Raw genomic sequence first — 17,425 nt, 5'->3', positions numbered from 1 at the left:
AAATGATAATAATACTGTCTACTTCATCGGTTGTGAGGATACAATAATGTATATTAAAAACATAGGACATAGGCCGGGCATGGTGGCTCATGCCTGTTGTAATCCCAGCACTTTGGGAGGCCGAGGTGGGCAGATCACTTGAAGTCAGGAGTTCGAGACCAGCCTGGTCAACACGGTGAAACCCAATCTCTACTAAAAATAACAAAAATTAGCTGGGTGTGGTGGCAAGAGCCTGTAGTCCCAGCTTCTTGGGAGGCTGAGGCAGGAGAATCGCTTGAACCCGGGAGCCGGAGGTTGCAGTGAGCTGAGATCGCACCACTGTACACCAGCCTGGGGGACAGAGCAAGACCTCGTCTCAAAAAAAAAAAAAAAACCCAATTTTATAAGGTCACAGACTTCTCTTTCCACAAATGGGAAAATTCTCTGCATTATGCCTTGTCCCTGAAATTTCGTACTCAAGAGATTATTTTCCATATTCACTTTCAGCTTTTGCCACATGCTTTGTTTTATATAGTTGTGATCATAATGCAGGTGCCCTTTATGTCCTGCTTTTACTTTTCATTTCAGTTTACAGCTTCAGCACATTTCCTGTTATTACACAACTTTATAACTATATTTCTGAAATTAAACACTTTTTAATGTAAAGTAATATAAGCATGTTGTAAGAGATAAGGAAAACATGGGTACATGGAAAGAAAAGTTACCCATAATTTTACCATTCGCAGATAAACACTGTTAACATTTTGATTTCTCCTATAATCTGTTTCTCCTATAATCTTATTGTTATGTGTATCTTTGTACATCTGTGCATATGTTTGTTTTGTGTATATCTAGGTTAACTCCGTGTATATGTGCATATAAACAGACTACTTTAAATAACTTTAATGTTTTTATAAAAACAATGCATACTCATTATGAATAATTCCACTTCAAACAATTGCAAAAGATACAAAGAAGAAAGTAAAATATCACCCAAATCCTACCACCAAGAGAGAAATACTGTTAATATGTTGGTGATGTTTCAAAATACCAGTACGCACATATGGATTACACATGTGGGATTTTTTATTTATTTATTTATTTATTTATTTTTATTTATTTATTTATTTATTTTGAGATGAAGTCTTGCTCTGTCACCCAGGCTGGAGTGCAGTGGCACGATCTCGGCTCACTGCAACCTCCGCCTCCTGGGTTCAAGCGATTCTTCTGCCTCAGCCTCCCAAGTAGCTGGGACTACAGGCGCATGCCACCGCGCCTGGCCAATTTTTGTATTTTTATTAGAGACGGGGTTTCACTATGTTGCCCAGGCTGGTCTTGAACTCCTGGCCTCAAACAATGATCTTACCGTATGGTATGTACAATTGCCTTCTTTTTTGTTTTTTGTTTTTTGTCATTTGTTTTTTTGAGATGGACTCTCCCTCTTTTGCCCAAGGTGGAGTGAAATGGCACGATCTCAGCTCACTGCAAACTCTGCCCCACCAGGTTCAAGCGATTCTCCTGCTTCCACCTCCTGAATAGCTAGGATTACAGGTGCTCACCACCATGCCCGGCTAATATTGTTTTTTTGTTTTTTTGAGATGGAGTTTTGCTGTCGCCTAGGCTGCAGTGCAGTGGTGCAACCTTGACTCACTGCAACCTCCACCCTCTGGGTTCAAGCAATTCTCTTGACTCAGCGTCCTGAGTAGCTGGGACTACCGGCACCCGCCACCATGCCCAGTTAATTTTTGCATTTTTAATAGAGACAGGGTTTCAACGTATTGGTCAGGATGGTCTTGAATTCCTGACCTCAGGTGATCCACCCACCTCGGCCTCCCAAAGTGCTGGGATTACAGACATGAGCCACCGTGCCCAGCCAGTTTTGTATTTTTAGTAGAGATGGGGTTTCACCATGTTGGTCAGGCTGGTCTCAAACTCCTGACCTCAGGTAATCCACCCTCCTCAGCCTCCCAAAGTCCTGGGATTACAGGCGTGAGCCACCATGCCCTGCCTAATTTTTGTATTAGTAGTGATGGGGTTTCGGCATGTTGGCCAGGCAGATCTCTAACTCCTGATCTCAGGTGATTCACCCACTTCTGCCTCCCGAAGTGCTAGGATTACAGGCGTGAGCCATCGCACCTGGCCATACAATTGCCTTCTATATGTTTTTTATTTAATATGGCATTTGTATTTCCCCATGTTATTAAAAAATTCTTTATAAGCATTTTTAGTGACTGTGTCATACTACATTTAATATTCGTCTAATGCTGAACATTTAATCTCCCCACCCCCCACTTTTTGGTGTTACAGATAACACTACAGTGAACATCTCTGTAGAACACTTTATTACATTTCAGGTTATTTTCTGAGAACAGACTCTATATGCCTCGTTTTATTGGATGCGCATTAAATGGTTCTTCTAGACTTACACTTTCACTTCTGATGCTTCTGTTCAGTATCTCAAAGAATGACCATTCTCTCTTAACAACCATTATACCTCTTTTCTGATGTTAAAAATCTACATTCATTACAGAAAAGTTGGAAAATAGTAGGCCGGGTGCTCTCTAATTCCAGCACTTTGGGAGGCCGAGGCAGGTAGATCACCTGAGGTCAGGAGTTTGAGACCAGCCTGACCAACATGGAGAAACCCCGTCTCTACTAAAAATACAAAATTAGCTGGGCATGGTGGCGCATGCCTGTAATCCCAGCTACTTCGGAGGCTGAGGCAGGAGAATCGCTTGAACCCCAGAGGCAGAGGTTGCAGTGAGCCAAGATCGTGCCATTGCACTCCAGCCTGGGCAACAAGAGCAAAACTCCATCTCAAAAAGAAAAAAAAGAAAGGAAAAGTTGGAAAATAGTGAGACACACTCTACTCTGTGCTTTTGGTCTTTTTTCCGTGCTGTCACCTATGCGTTTGTTGTTGTTCTATAAAATTGAGGACATAAGAAGCAGATTGATGTGTAACTTGTTTTTTTTTTCTTTTTCTTTTTCTTTTTTTTTTTTTTTGAGACAGAATTTCACTCTTTTCGCCCAGGGTGGAGTGCAATGGCACAATCTCAGCTTACTGCAGCCTCCATCCACCTGCTCAAGCAGTTCTTCTGCCTCAGCCTCCTGAGTAGCTGGGATTATAGCATGCACTACCACACCCGGCTAATTTTGTATTTTTTTTAGTAGAGACTGAGTTTCACCATGTTGGCCAGGCTGGTCTCAGAACTCCTGAGTCAGATCATCTGCCTGCCTCAACCTCCCAAAGTGCTGGGATTACAGGCACGAGCCATTGCTCCTAGCCTGTAACTTGCTTTTTTTACACTCAACACCACAAACAGAATATTTTCTCATATTATAAAATATTCTACAACATGTACATTACTTTTTTAATGACTTGCTGAAACAAAATCAACAAGCAGAGAAACTGAAATTCCCTAGAAAAACCATTGTGGGAAAGGCCAGCAAATTTCTTCTGGCTCGCCCAAAATCCTCAAAACTTCCCCGGTTGAAGTGATACAGGTATGGAAGAGCATCTGAGACATACCATCTGTGAGTCCTGCTGGGCCCCATCCGTCCTCCACCACTGGTGGGGGCTTCTGGGCCCCACATTTTTAAAGCAGTAGTTGCTAGGTTGACACCATTTCAGCCACATGGACTTGTTAGTGAGTCGTGGCATCCACTTTATGAGGCAGCAGCGCAGCCTAGAGTCAACATCAAGCCATATGTTGATGCACAAGAGGCTCACATGTATGCCTACACCGGGCTCTGATTAACTGAATTCACTGGCCAGAATCAGGGATGTTTTCTGAAGGTGAAAGTAAGAGCTATAGCCTTCAGGTCTTGCCACACTCTGGCAGCCTGGCATAGCAAAGAGAGCACAGGCTTTAGGGTCACAGACCTGGCTTCACTCACTAGCTGGGTCACCTTGGGCAAGCCACTTCACTCATCTGAGTCTCAGTTTTTCTGAATAATGTGGCAAAGTGATACCTACCTCATTGGGGTAGTTCTGAGGACCAAAGGAGAAAATATTGTACAAAACACATCACTAAATTTTTTTTTTTTTTTGAGATGGAGTTTCGCTCTTGTCGCCCAGGCTGGAGTGCAATGGCGCAATCTTGGCTCGCTGCAACCTCCGCCTCCTGGGTTGAAGTGATTCTCCTACCTCAGCCTCCAGAGTAGCTGGGATTACAGGTATACGCCACCATGCCCAGCTAATTTTTGTATTTTTAGGAGAGACAGGGTTTCACCATGTTGGCCAGGATGGTCTCAATCTCTTGACCTCGTGATCCGCCGGCCTTGGCCTCCTGAAGTGCTGGGATTACAGGTGTGAGCAAAACGCATAACTAAATGTTAATGGTCCTCTTTTCTCTCTACTCAGCCTATAATATGCAATGTAGCATAAAAGGCATCCCTAGTATGGTTACCTTTTCTGAATGACCTTGTATGAGCTCCAGGAACTCAAGCCTCAATTTCTATGTCTGTGCATTGGTTCCCAGCTCAGCAACTGTATTACTTTAAGGATGAGAATAAAACTCCCAAACTTCATGTCTCACTTGCTGTGAAGTTCTGGGAAATGCTGAGGTATCCCTGCAAGAGTGCAAGTATGCATCTCTAGTCTATTGTAATTTGGCAACTTGATAGGAGAAGTTCAGAGCCTCCTAAGAATATGAGAAACATCAGGATTTGTGGGCTTAAAGTAGTTAAAGCTGCTGAATGAAATAGCCAGTCTTTGGGCTCCCTCAAATCTTCCCAGGTTTCCCAATTAGAGAATGCATTCACCTGTGTGATTCACACAGGCAGTGCCACATCTGCAGTAGGATTAACTGGTGTCACAGCCCTTTCTATTCAGCATACTCAAAAGCCTGGCACCTTCTGGGTTTTTTCATTGTTTCTGTTTGAACTCTCTCACCGCAGCTCTGTCGAAACGCCTTACAAATCCTTTCCTTGTGGCCTCCACCTTAGCCTTGCACCAGAATAGAGAGATGATAGACCCAGACAAGTTCTGCAGCCTCTGCCATGCAACTTTCAACGACCCTGTCATGGCTCAACAACATTATGTGGGCAAGAAACACAGAAAACAGGAGACCAAGCTCAAACTAATGGCACGCTATGGGCGGCTGGCGGACCCTGCTGTCACTGACTTTCCAGGTGAGGGGGCCTAGCTCACACCCAGAGCTGGACCAGGGTTTGGCCACTGGGGCTCCCCGGACCAGCCGACGTTCTGCTTTTCCTCCTTAGGTCTTGTAAGTAGGGTTTGCAAACTCAGATGCCTACAGAAGCCAGATGAGAAATTAAAATGAGAGCCAGGAAGGGGATGTGGTCAGCTGAAGAGTGAATGCCATTCCTACTCAGCTGTTACCATATCTTTCAGGTTTTCTTTTTTTTTTTTTTTTTTGAGACAGAGTCTTGGTCTGTCGCCTAGGCTGGAGTGCAGTGGCGCGATCTTGGCTCACTGCAAGCTCCGCCTCCCGGGTTCATGCCATCCTTCTGCCTCAGCCTCCTGAGTAGCTGGGACTACAGGCGCCTGCCACCATGCCCAGCTAATTTTTTTGTATTTTTAGTAGAGATGGGGTTTCACCATGTTAGCTAGGATGGTCTCGATCTCCTGACCTCGTGATCTGCCCGCCTCGGCCTCCCAAAGTGCTAGGATTACAGGCGTGAGCCACCACACCCAGCCCTCTTTCAGGTTTTCAAAAGACTCTGGAAAGCCAGATTTATATAGAAATCCCTCTGTTTTTGTTTTTGTGTTTGTGTTTTTTGAGACGGAGTCTCCCTCTGTCACCCAGGCTGGAGTGCAGCGGCGCGATCTCAGCTCACTGCAGGCTCTGCCTCCCGGGTTCAAACAATTTTCCTGCCTCAGCCTCCCGAGTAGCTGGGGCTACAGGCACACACCACCACGCCCGGCTAATTTTTGTATTTTTAGTAGAGACAAGGTTTCACCATGTTGGCCAGGATGGTCTCAATTTCCTGACCTCGTGATCTGTCCGCCTCAGCCTCCCAAAGTGCTAGGATTACAGGTGTGAGCCACCATGCCTGGCCCCTCTGATTTTTAAATGTGTAACTAAATTTAAAAATTTTTAAGCCCAGCCAGGCATAGTGGCTTATGCTGTAATCCAAACACTTTGGGATGCCAAGGTAGGAGGATCACTTGAACCCAAGAGTTCAAGACCAGCCTGGCCAACATGGTGAGATCCCATCTCTACTAAAAATTTTAAATATTAGCTGGGCATGGTGGCGCATGTCTGTAGTCCCAGCACCTTGGGAAAGCTGAGGTGGGAGGATAACTTGAGCCCAGGAGGTCAAGGCTAAAGTGAGATATGATTGTGCCACTGCATTCCAACCTGAGTAAGAGTGAGAACATGTATCAAAAATACAATTTTTTTTTTTTGAGACAGTCACTCTGTCTCCCAGGCTGGAGTACAGTGACACTATCTCACCTCACTGCAACATCTGCCTCCTGAGTTCAAGCGATTCTTATGCCTCAGCCTCCTGAGTAGCTGGGATTACAGTTACGTGCCACCCCGCATGGCTAATTTCCGGCTAATTTTTTTGTATTTTTAGTAGCGACAAGAGTTTCACCATGTTGGCCAGGATGGTCTCGAACTCCTGACCTCAAGTGATCCACCCGCCATGGCCTCCCAAAGTGGTGGGATTAGAGGCATTAGCCACCGAGCCCAGCCAAAAAAAAAACTATTTTTAAACCCTGTGTAAGTCAGACCTGTCTGCAAGCCAGATTTGGGCCAAGGACCCTTAGCGGATTAGATCAGGGTCTAATAGTTCTTACTTTATACCTCTACAAAGGTGAACCCCCTGAGAGAGAAAAGGTTGCTTCCTATCAGCAGAATTTAGACCCCTACATTAAAGTTTTGCTTCCCCCATTCTTTGGTTGTGGTTATGTTAAGGAGATACTGGTACCAAGAAAAACTACTAAAACTATACGTACACATGGTCCCCAACTTCCTATGGTTCAGCTTTATGATTTTTTTCAACTTTACGATGGTGTGAAAGCAATAGATGTTGAGTAGAAACTGTACTTCTCTTGCACTGCTAGGCAGCAATTGGTAATAAGTTTATCCAGATGTAACCCCATTGTAAGTCAAGGAACATCTATAGAGCGAGAGAAAGCATGGAAATCTTCTCCTGACTTGCAGGATCCATTCACCACTCATTGGTAAAGGATGAATTCCTTGTTTTTACCTTTTTTTTTTTTTTAAGAGGGTCTCTTGCTGGGTGCAGTGGCTCACACCTGTAATCCCAACACTTTGGGAGGCCAAGGCAGGTGGATCATGAGGTCAAGAGAGCGAGACCATCCTGGCCAATATGGTGAAACCCAGTCTCTACTAAAAATACAAAAATTAGCTGGACGTGGTGGCACACGCCTATAGTCCCAGCTACTCAGGAGGCTGAGGCAGGAGAATCGCTTGAACCTGGGAGGTGGAGGCTGCAGTGATCCAAGATCGCGCCACTGCACTCCAGCCTGGCAAAAGAGCAGCAAGACTCCATCTCAAAAAAAATAAAATAAAATAACAGGGTCTCTGTATGTTGCCTAAGCTGGTCATGAACTCTTAGGCTCAAGTCATCCTTCTACCTTGGCCGCCCAAAGTGCTGTGATTACAGGCATGAGCCGCTACACCCAGGCTGCTTTTATCAAGTATGCATTTAAGTCTTGCCCAAAGTATTTATGTATTTTGGTACTTTTAATGCTGTTTTAAAATGAGCATTCCTTAAAGTTGACTGGACCATTTCTAATACATTAAGGGTAATTAAAAAAGACCTGGAAGAAATTCAGTTTTCATGAATATTATACTGTTAAGAGAGGGAGAAAAATATCGACCTTGATGAGTTTTTCTTACGTGTGTTCTTGTTTGCTGTGAATTCACTGGGAGAAAATATTTGCTGCCTTTTTACTGTACATTCCAATTGTATTCTTAAAACATTTCAAAATCTATGTATATTTTAACATTTTGTGACATACTAACATGTTTTTAGAATATACTAGTCCATGCCTAATCCATAGGGGATATGTTTCAAAACCCCCCGTGGATGCCTGAAATGGTGGATAATATCAAACCCTCTGTATACTGTGTTTTTCTCTCTGAGAACCAACATGGCTAAGGCACTAATGAGCAGATAGCGTATACAGTGTGGTGAACAAAGGGATGACTGACATCCTAAACAGAGTAGAATGGGATAGCTTGAGATTTCATCATGCTACTCAGAATAGCCAGCACTTTAAAAAACTTATGAATTGTTTACTTCTGGAATTTTTTTTTTTTTTTTGAGATAGGGTCTTCTCTGTCACACAGGCTGGAGTGCAGTGCACAATTATGGCTCACTGCAGTCATGACCTCCCAGACTCAAGCATTCCTCCCACCTCAGCCTCCCAAATTGCTTAACCACAGGCGTGCGCCACCACACCTGGCTACTTTTTTATTTTTTGTAGAGCTAGAGTCTCTCCATGTTGCCCAGGCTGGTCTTGAACTCCTGGGCTCAAGCGATCCACCCACCTTGGCCTCCCAAAGTGCTGGGATTACAGACATGAGCCACCATGCCCGATCTGGCTATTTTTTATTTATTTATTTATTTATTCTTTTTCTTTTTTGAGATGGACTTTTGCTCTTGTTGCCCAGGCTGGAGTGCAGCAGTGCCATCTCAGCTCACTGGAACCTCCACCTTCCAGTTTCAAGCAATTCTTCTGCCTCAGCCTCCCATGTAGCTGGGATTACAGGTGGCCACCACCATGCCTGGCTAATTTTTTTTATTTTTAGTAGAGACAGGGTTTCACCATGTTGACCAGGCTGGTCTTGAACTCCTGACCTTGTGATCCACACAGCTCGGCCTCCCAAAGTGCTGGGATTACAGGCGTGAGCCACCGTGCCTGGCCGGCATTTTTTATTTCATATTTTTGGACTGCAGTTGACCACAGATAACTGAAACCATGGAAAGCAAATCTGCAGATGTTGAGTGGGGAGTGGTGGCAGGGCTGCTGTAATGATTGCATAGTATAATCTATTACTCCAGAACAGAAAGACCTCAAGTGAACTTAACTAATTCAATTTACTTAGATTTCTGGGTAAAAACTGGTTCTATAAATTAAGAAATAGTAGGTTCTTTATGGTAAAGATACCTTTCTGAAAAGTAAAAAATTGTATTGAAATTTTACTAATATGTAGATTTTGCTACATATTACTATTATATATTACATTTACAAATATGTAGTTTTTTTTTGAGACAGACTCTCATTCTGTCACCCAGGCTGGAGTGCAATGGTGCAATCTCAGCTCACTGCGACCTCTACCTCCTGGGTTCAAGCAATTCTCCTGCCTCAGCCTCCTGAGTAGCTGGGATTATAGACACCCACCACCAAACCCCGCTAATTTTTGTATTTTTAGTAGAGACGGGGTTTCATCATGTTGGCCAGGCTGGTCTCAAACTATTGACCTCAGGTGATCCACCTGCCTTGGCCTCCCAAAGTGCTGGGATTACAGGCGCGAACCCACCACACTCGGCCCTAATATGTAGATTTTTTTGAGACTTCATACAGCTATCTGTGAAATTTTGGGCACTAAAAGAACTTGAGAAAGTTGCTTCATAAATGTGTGGAAACTGGAAATTGACTCTATATCTTTGATAATAAAGGGGTAATGTCAGTATTTTCAACATCCTGGTGTCCAGTCTAGAAAGACTTGGTAGGAGAAAAATATTAGGCTTTTCCAAAGGTTCTGTTTCTGTTTTCTTAACATAAATTTGGCCTTGTTGAGTCCTTTTTAATTTGAACCAGCAAAGTATCTCCCCCTGCCTCAGGAATAACTTATTGATTAAAATCAAAAACTAGGGCCAGGCACAATGGCTTACGCCTGTAATCCCAGCACTTTAGGAAGCCAAGATAGGTGGATCACTTGAGGTCAGGAGTTCGAGACCAGCCTGGCCAAGATGGCAAAACCCCGTCTCTACTAAAAATACAAAAATTGGCCGGGTGCGGTGGCTCACACCTGTAATCCCAGCACTTTGGGAGGCCGAGGCAGGCAGATCACCTGAGGTCGGGAGCTGGAGACCAGTCTGACCAACATGGAGAAACCCCGTCTCTATTAAAAATACAAAAATTAGCCAGGCATGGTGGCATGCATCCGTAATCCCAGCTACTCTGAAGGCTGAGGCACGAGAATCACTTGAACCCAGGAGGAGGAGGTTGCGGTGAGCCGAGATCGTGCCACTGCACTCCAGCCTGGGCAAAAAAGCCAGACTCCGTCTCAAAAAAAAAAAAAATTAGCTGGGTGTGGTGGCATGCGCTTGTAGTCCCAGCTACTCAGGAGGCTGAGTCAGGAGAATCTCTTGAACCTGGTTGCAGTGAGCTGAGATCACACCACTGCACTGGGCGACAGAGCGAGACTCCATCTCAAAAAAAAAAAAATCTACAAAGAATCTAAAAAGCCAGGAAACAACAGGTGCTTGAGAGGATGTGGAGAAATAGGAACACTTTTACACTGTTGGTGGGACTGTAAACTAGTTCAACCATTGTGGAAGACAGTGTGGCGATTCCTCAAGGATCTAGAACTAGAAATACCATTTGACCCAGCCATCCCATTAGTGGGTATATACCCAAAGGATTATCAATCATGCTGCTATAAAGACACATGTATGTTTATTGCAGCACTATTCACAATAGCAAAGACTTGGAACCAACCCACATGTCCATCAATGATAGACTGGATTAAGAAAATGTGGCATATACACACCATGGAATACTATGCAGCCGTAAAAAAGGATGAGTTCATGTCCTTTGTAGGGACATGGATGAAGCTGGAAACCATCATTCTGAGCAAACTATCGCAAGCACAGAAAACCAAACACTGCATGTTCTCACTCACAGGTGGGAATTGAACAATGAAAACACTTGGACACAGGGTGGGGAACATCACAGACCCAGGCCTGTCGTGGGGTTGGGGGAGTGGGGAGGGATAGCATTAGGAGATATACCTAATGTAAATGACTAGTTAATGGATGCAGCACACCAACATGGTACATGTATACGTATGTAGCAAACCTGCACGTTGTGCACATGTACCCTAGAACTTAAAGTATAATAAAATAAATAAAAAATAAAAATTAAAAATAAGAAATTATTACTGAACGGAATATTCATTTTATGCTAGTTATTTCAAGTTTTTAAATACATAGAGGAACATATTATAAAAAGACCTCTGTGGCTGGGTGTGATGGCTCACTCCTGTAATCTCAGCACTTTGGGAGGCCGAGGCGGATGGATCACCTGAGGTCAGGAGTTCGAGACCAGCCTGGCGAACCTGGTGAAACCCCCATCTCCACTAAAAATACAAAAAATTAGCTGGGTGTGGTGGTGGGCGCCTGTAATCCCAGCAGGAGGATCACTTGAACCCGGGAGGCGGAGGTTGCAGTGAACTGAGATCGCACCATTGCACTCCACCCCGGGTGACAACAGTAAAACTCTGTCTCAAAAAAAAAGACCTGTGTCTCTTTTTCTTTTAAGTTTTATTTTTTCTCTTTTTTTTGGTCTTTATGTAGAACAAATAAAGACTCTAAAACTAAGTTGTGTATTATCAATTAGAGATGCAGGTGGCAATCAAGCCAAATAACATGACTTTAAAATCCAGTGTTCTCAGCCGGGCGCAGTGGCTCACACCTGTAATCCCAGCACTTTGGGAGGCCGAGGTGGGTGGATCATTTGAGGTCAGGAGTTCAACACCAGCCTGGTCAACATGGCAAAACCCTGTCTCTACTAAAAATACAAAAAAATTAGCCAGGCGTGGTGGTGTGCACCTGTAATCCCAGCTACTCAGGATGCTGAGGCAGGAGAATTGCTTGAGCCTGGGAGGCGGAGACTGTGGTGAGCCAAGATTGTGCCACTGCATTCCAGTCTGGGTGACGGGGTGAGACCCTGTCTCAAAAAAAAAAGAAAGAAAAATCAGGTGTTCTATACCTTCACTCTGAGGTCATAGATTTTCTTATTTATTTATTTATTTATTGAGACAGAATTTCGCTCTTATTGCCCATGCTGGAATGCAATGGCACGATCTCGGCTTACCGCAACCTCCACCTCCTGGGTTCAAGCAATTCTCTTGCCTCAGCCTCCCAAGTATCTGGGATTATAGGCATGCACCACCACGGCCGGCTAATTTTGTATTTTTAGTAGAGACGGGGTTTCACCATGTTGGCCATGCTGGTCTCAGACTCCTGACCTCAGGTGATGTGGCCGCCTCGGCCTCCCAGAGTGCTGGGATTACAGGCATGAGCCACCATGCCCAGCCTGAGGTCATAGATTTTCAAGAGGACTTGGATTTGAAGAATATCGATACTTTTTTTATTTCAAAAAAAAAAAATAGTCGGGCGCGGTGGCTCACGCCTGTAATTCCAGCACTTTGGGAGGCTGAGGTAGGCGGATCACCTGAGGTCAGGAGTTCGAGACCAGCCTCAACATGGAGAAACCCCATCTCTACTAAAAATACAAAATTAGCTGGGCGTAGTGGTGCATGCATGTAATCTCAACTACTCGGGAGGCTGAGGCAGGAGAATTGCTTGAATCTGGGAGGCGGAGGTTGCAGTGAGCCGAGATCGCACCATTGCACTCCAGCCTGGGCAACAAAAGCGAAACTCCATCTCAAAAAAATAAAATAAAATAAATTAACTAGGCAGAGAGGCAGGGGTATTAGATCCCCTTTTGATAGGAATATATACATTATAATTTTAATCTCCACATGTTCCTATAAATAGATATGATTTCGACCACTTCACAAATAAAGAGGTTGAGACCCAGAGTGAATGGTTCAAGCTCATACAGCTGATAAGACCTTGATGTTAATAAATGTTGATATCACTGTGGGTCTTTAGCTCTGTGTGGCTCCAAACTTTACACTCCTTCCACCTGTCTCCAGCTCTCAGCATATTTGGCAGGAGGCTCTCCAAGTGTAGGATGTCTAGCAGAGGCACTGAGCCCCACTCTGTCCCCCTTCTTACAGAGGTGGGCTGTTGACCTAGAATATGCAGGCAATGACTTCAGCTGACAAGGATTCTACCTTAGCAAAGAATTTAGGTGTTTTTGTTTTTGTAGAGACAGGGTTTCACCGGGTTGGCTAGGCTGGTCTGGAACTCCTGGCCTCAAGTGATCCACCCGTCTCGCCCTCCCAAACTGCTGGGATTACAGGCATGAGCCATCGTGCCCGGCCTATTTAGGTTTCTTAACAGCTTGACTTCTCCCTGCTGGCTTCGTTCAAGGCCATTCATTCATTTAGTTCATTCATTTAGTCAAGTCATCTAACACTTACTGATAGGTGTTATAGTCCAGGGCTTGGGCTAGGTGCTCTCACATTTAATTACCTGATTTGATCCTGACAATAACTGTTGAACAACTTTGATTATCCCCATTTTACAGATGAGGATATTAAAACCAGAAAGGTGAAATGATTGCCCAGGGTTCCACACTAAAGAGTGGCAGAGCCAGAGCCCACATTGAAACCCAATGTAGTTCTGTGTTGGATCCAGAGAATAGTTCCTGTGGGTCCCTGACAAGTGTCTCATGGCAAGTATGGATCTACTGTAAGATTACCCAGGGTATCCAAATCCCACCAGGGGCAAATGCATCATCTATCACGCAGATCAAATAAGCCTTAGAGTGGTTTTATACTCCAGGCTTGTGTTTCTCTCATATTTACCCAAGAAGGGCAGAACTAAAACCTGCATAGCATTCAGGCAAATCCTTCTTGCCCCCAGAGCATTGAATGTCCCCTCCAGGTTACTGAAATCCTCCTCTGCTTCACCCCATTACTTTCCCTAATTAGGGTCTTGTCTCCCACTCAGTAGAGCTGCTTTCTGAGCCCCATGCTGGTCCCCCAGTTTCTTCAGCTTTTATATACAGGACAAGTTTTCAAGTCTTACTAAATTCATATAGTCAATAAGTATTGGACTTCACCTAATATGTGCCAGGCATTGTGGTATATATGTAGTAAACAAGACAGGTATTGTCCGTGTTCTTATGGAGCTTACAGTCTAGCAGAGAAGACAGGCATTGAGCAAATAGTTACAACTGTGACAAACTTCAGAAAAAAAGACAAATGCAAGACTATGGGCACATAAAATGAGAGGAGATAAGATGGGGGAGCAGGGATCAAGAAAGGCACCCCACAGGGCAAGTAGGATAGTATGGGGCATAGTGATGCAGAGGAAATGAGCAGATGTCCACACATGACTTTGTGGGTCATGTTAGGGAGGTGGGCCTTTACCCTGAGAGCACTGGGAAGCCGTTGCCAGTTTGAGCTTTATGGGCAGATCATCCTGGTTCCAATGTAAAGAAGTTTGGAGCCTGGGCAACATGGCAAAACCCCATCTCTACAAAAAAAAGAAAATACAAAAATTACCCAGGTGTGGCCGGGCACGGTGGCTCACGCCTGTAATCCTAGCACTTTAGGAGGTCGAGGTGGATCACGAGGTCAGGAGTTCAAGATCAGCCTGGCCAACATGGTGAAACCCCATCTCTACTAAAAATACAAAAATTAGCCAGGCATGGTGGTGCGCGCCTGTAATCTCAGCTACTCGGGAGGCTGAGGCAGGAGAATCGCTTGAACCCAGGAGGCGGAGGTGCCTCCACTGCACTCCAGCCTGGGTGACAGAATGAGACTCCATCTCAAAAAAATCAAAAATAAGTTGTGGGGCTGGGCACAGTGGCTCAACTCCTGTAATCCCAGCACTTTGGGAGGAGACCAAGGCGGGCAGATCACCTGAGGTCAGGAGTTTGAGACCAGCCTGGCCAACATAGTGAAACCCTGTCTCTACTAAAAATAGAAAAATTAGCCAGGCACAGTGGTGCGCACCTGTAGTCCCAGCTACTTGGGAGGCTGAGGCAGGAGAATCGGTTGAACCCGGGAGGCGGAGGTTGCAGGGAGCGGAGATCACGCCATTGCACCCCAGCCTGGGCAACAAGAGCGAAACTCCGTCTCTAAATAAATAAATAAGTTATGGGCTGGGCGTGGTGGCTTACGCCTGTAATCCCAGCACTTTGGGAGGCCGAGGCGGGTGGATCATGAAGTCAGGAGATCAAGACCATCCTGGCTAACACAGTGAAACCCCGTCTCTACTAAAAATACAAAAAAAAATTAGCCGGGCGTGGTGGCAGGCGCCTGTAGTCCCAGTTACTCAGGACACGGAGGAGAATGGCGTGAACCCGGGAGGCGGAGCTTGCCGTGAGCCAAGATCACACCACTGCACTCCAGCCTGGGCGACAGAGCAAGACTCTGTCTCAAAAAAAAAAATAAGTTGCAGTATAATTGGTTTGAGGTTAAGAAAAGCTAAGGATCAGGCCGGGTGCGGTAGCTCACGCCTATAATCCCAGCACTTTGGGAGGCCTAGACAGGTGGATCACGAGGTCAAGAGAGAGAGACCATCATGGCCTACATGGTAAAACCCTGTCTCTACCAGAAATACAAAAATTAGCTGGGTGTGGTGGCACACGCCTGTAGTTCCAGCTACTTGGGAGGCTGAAGCAGGAGAATCCCTTGAACCTGGGAGGCAGAGGTTGCAGTGAGCCGAGATCACGCCACTGCACTCCAGCCTGGCCACAGAGCGAGACTCTGTTTTAAAAAAAAAAAAAAAGAAAAGAAAAGCTAAGGATCAGAAGAAAGGAAGGGATCTAGCTAAGATCACCTGAAAGCAGAACCAGCAGTTCAGTTCCCTATCCTGGCTCCTCACTCACTACCAGACCATGTGGGAAAAGCCACTTTGTCATTGGAGCAGCCCTGGTAAAGTGAGATAGGGTCTGTGATTCCCAGGGTAGAAAGACAGATTGATTATCATAACCAGCGTTCTCATTAATTACTGTTACTGCAAGCCCTAGGAGAGTGGCACCTTCCCAGAGATCTCTCAGTGAAGGGCATCCTTAATGAGGCCACTCAGCACAGTCAAGGTAGAAAAGACAGTTAGACCAAATGTCACCTCTCTGTTCTGTCATTCTTTTATCACTCAGCAGACAGCTAGTCTGGGCCAGGCTCTATGCTGGGACGAGGGACACAGGAATGAGGATCTTCCCAACCCCAGGAAGCACATAGGCACACAGTCTGTGCCTCCTGAGCACTGTGGCCTCTGGGTTCTCATCAGGGCCAGCAACCTCACCTCACCTCACCTGTCCGTCCTTAGAAGGGCATTTGTACACTCTGAAAAGCAACAGTCTTCTGCTTCCTTCTTTCTGGATTACTAAGATCTTGATTTTGATGTGTTTCAGCTGGAAAGGGCTACCCCTGCAAAACATGTAAGATAGTGCTGAACTCCATAGAACAGTACCAAGCTCATGTCAGCGGCTTCAAACACAAGAACCAGTAAGTAACCATTTTTTGAAATTCTAGGATCCATAGCAGGAGCTCAGGACTTCTGCATCAGAACAAAGCCAGGTAGTTCTCGGCTGAAATGGAATCCTGGCAGCCTTTTTTCAGTGAACAGAAGATGAATCATGTAACATGAACAAGTGTCTCCTCTATATGTATTTCTCCACCAGCTTCTGCCCAGCCTTTAGACCTGTTGGACTGAAGGGTTTAATAGAGAAGCATACATGATTTCCTTGGTGGGACCCTAAGAACACCTGGCTTTCCTAGTCTGTAGCACTCTGACTGGGGAAGTGCTTTTCCACTGGCCTGGAGACCCTCTCCTTTGCTGGCAGGAGTTCCCTCTATAGGTCATTATCAAATCTGACCAGGCCTTCTCATTCCTTAATCAGATATATATTGAGCATCTTCTGAATGGTGGCCAAGACAGACCCAGTCTCTGCTCTCCTGACCTTACAGCCTGGTGGGTGGAAACAGACTAAGCAAGTAAACAACCAATAATCACAGATTGTGATAAGGGTTTTGAAGGAACCAGGTGAACAGAGAGTTACCTGTTCATGGTAATCTTGGAAGTGACTAACATTCATTGAGCCCCTCTTCTGTTGCAGGCCATATGTCAAGCAGATTTTCTCAGGTAATCCTTCCAACCCTGAGAGGAAGAGATAATTATTCCCATTTTATGCATACAGACAACCAGCATTCAAAGTGCTGATGTGCATGAAGCAAGGTCATGGTTCAAACTGAAGCCTGACTGGCTCACAGCATGCCCTTCCCAAGGCGTCAGGCTCAGAAGTAGGCTATGGCACCATTGATATGAAGAGGATAGGGCCTGGCCTGGAGGGCCCACATGGTTCTGTCCCTTCCTCTCTGAAGGGAAATGTGTGGTATGAGCAGTGTGCCACAACATAACGTTGTTTTTTGTTTTTTTTTTAAAGTAGAGATGGGGTTTCACCATGTTGGCCAGGCTGGTCTCAAACTCCTGAGCTCAAGTGATCCGCCTGCCTCAGCCTCCCAAAGTGCTGGGATACAGGCGTGAGCCACTGCACCTGGCCCCAGCATAACCTTCTGAGATAGGTAGAAGAATTCCCATTTTACAGACAAGGAAACTGAGTTTCAGGCAG

The 17,425-nt window shown here is 45.2% G+C and overlaps 1 protein-coding gene across 1 annotated transcript in view; it reads left to right on the top strand.

Moving 5' to 3' along the window:
• Window positions 1–17,425, top strand: part of ZNF346 (zinc finger protein 346) — a gene marked incomplete at its 5' end in the record, with an annotated part of 44,562 nt that overhangs the window by 24,440 nt on the left and 2,697 nt on the right. Inside the window, 2 exon segments of the mRNA NM_001133409.1 lie at window positions 4,879–5,112; window positions 16,208–16,301. Coding sequence (NP_001126881.1) covers window positions 4,879–5,112; window positions 16,208–16,301 — 328 coding nt within the window.

This window comes from Pongo abelii, chromosome 4 (genome assembly GCF_028885655.2).
Source record: "Pongo abelii isolate AG06213 chromosome 4, NHGRI_mPonAbe1-v2.0_pri, whole genome shotgun sequence".
Classification (NCBI taxonomy): domain Eukaryota; kingdom Metazoa; phylum Chordata; class Mammalia; order Primates; family Hominidae; genus Pongo; species Pongo abelii.
The sequence above is the reverse complement of the archived record's forward strand: the minus strand, read 5'-3'. Positions and strand labels throughout refer to the sequence as shown.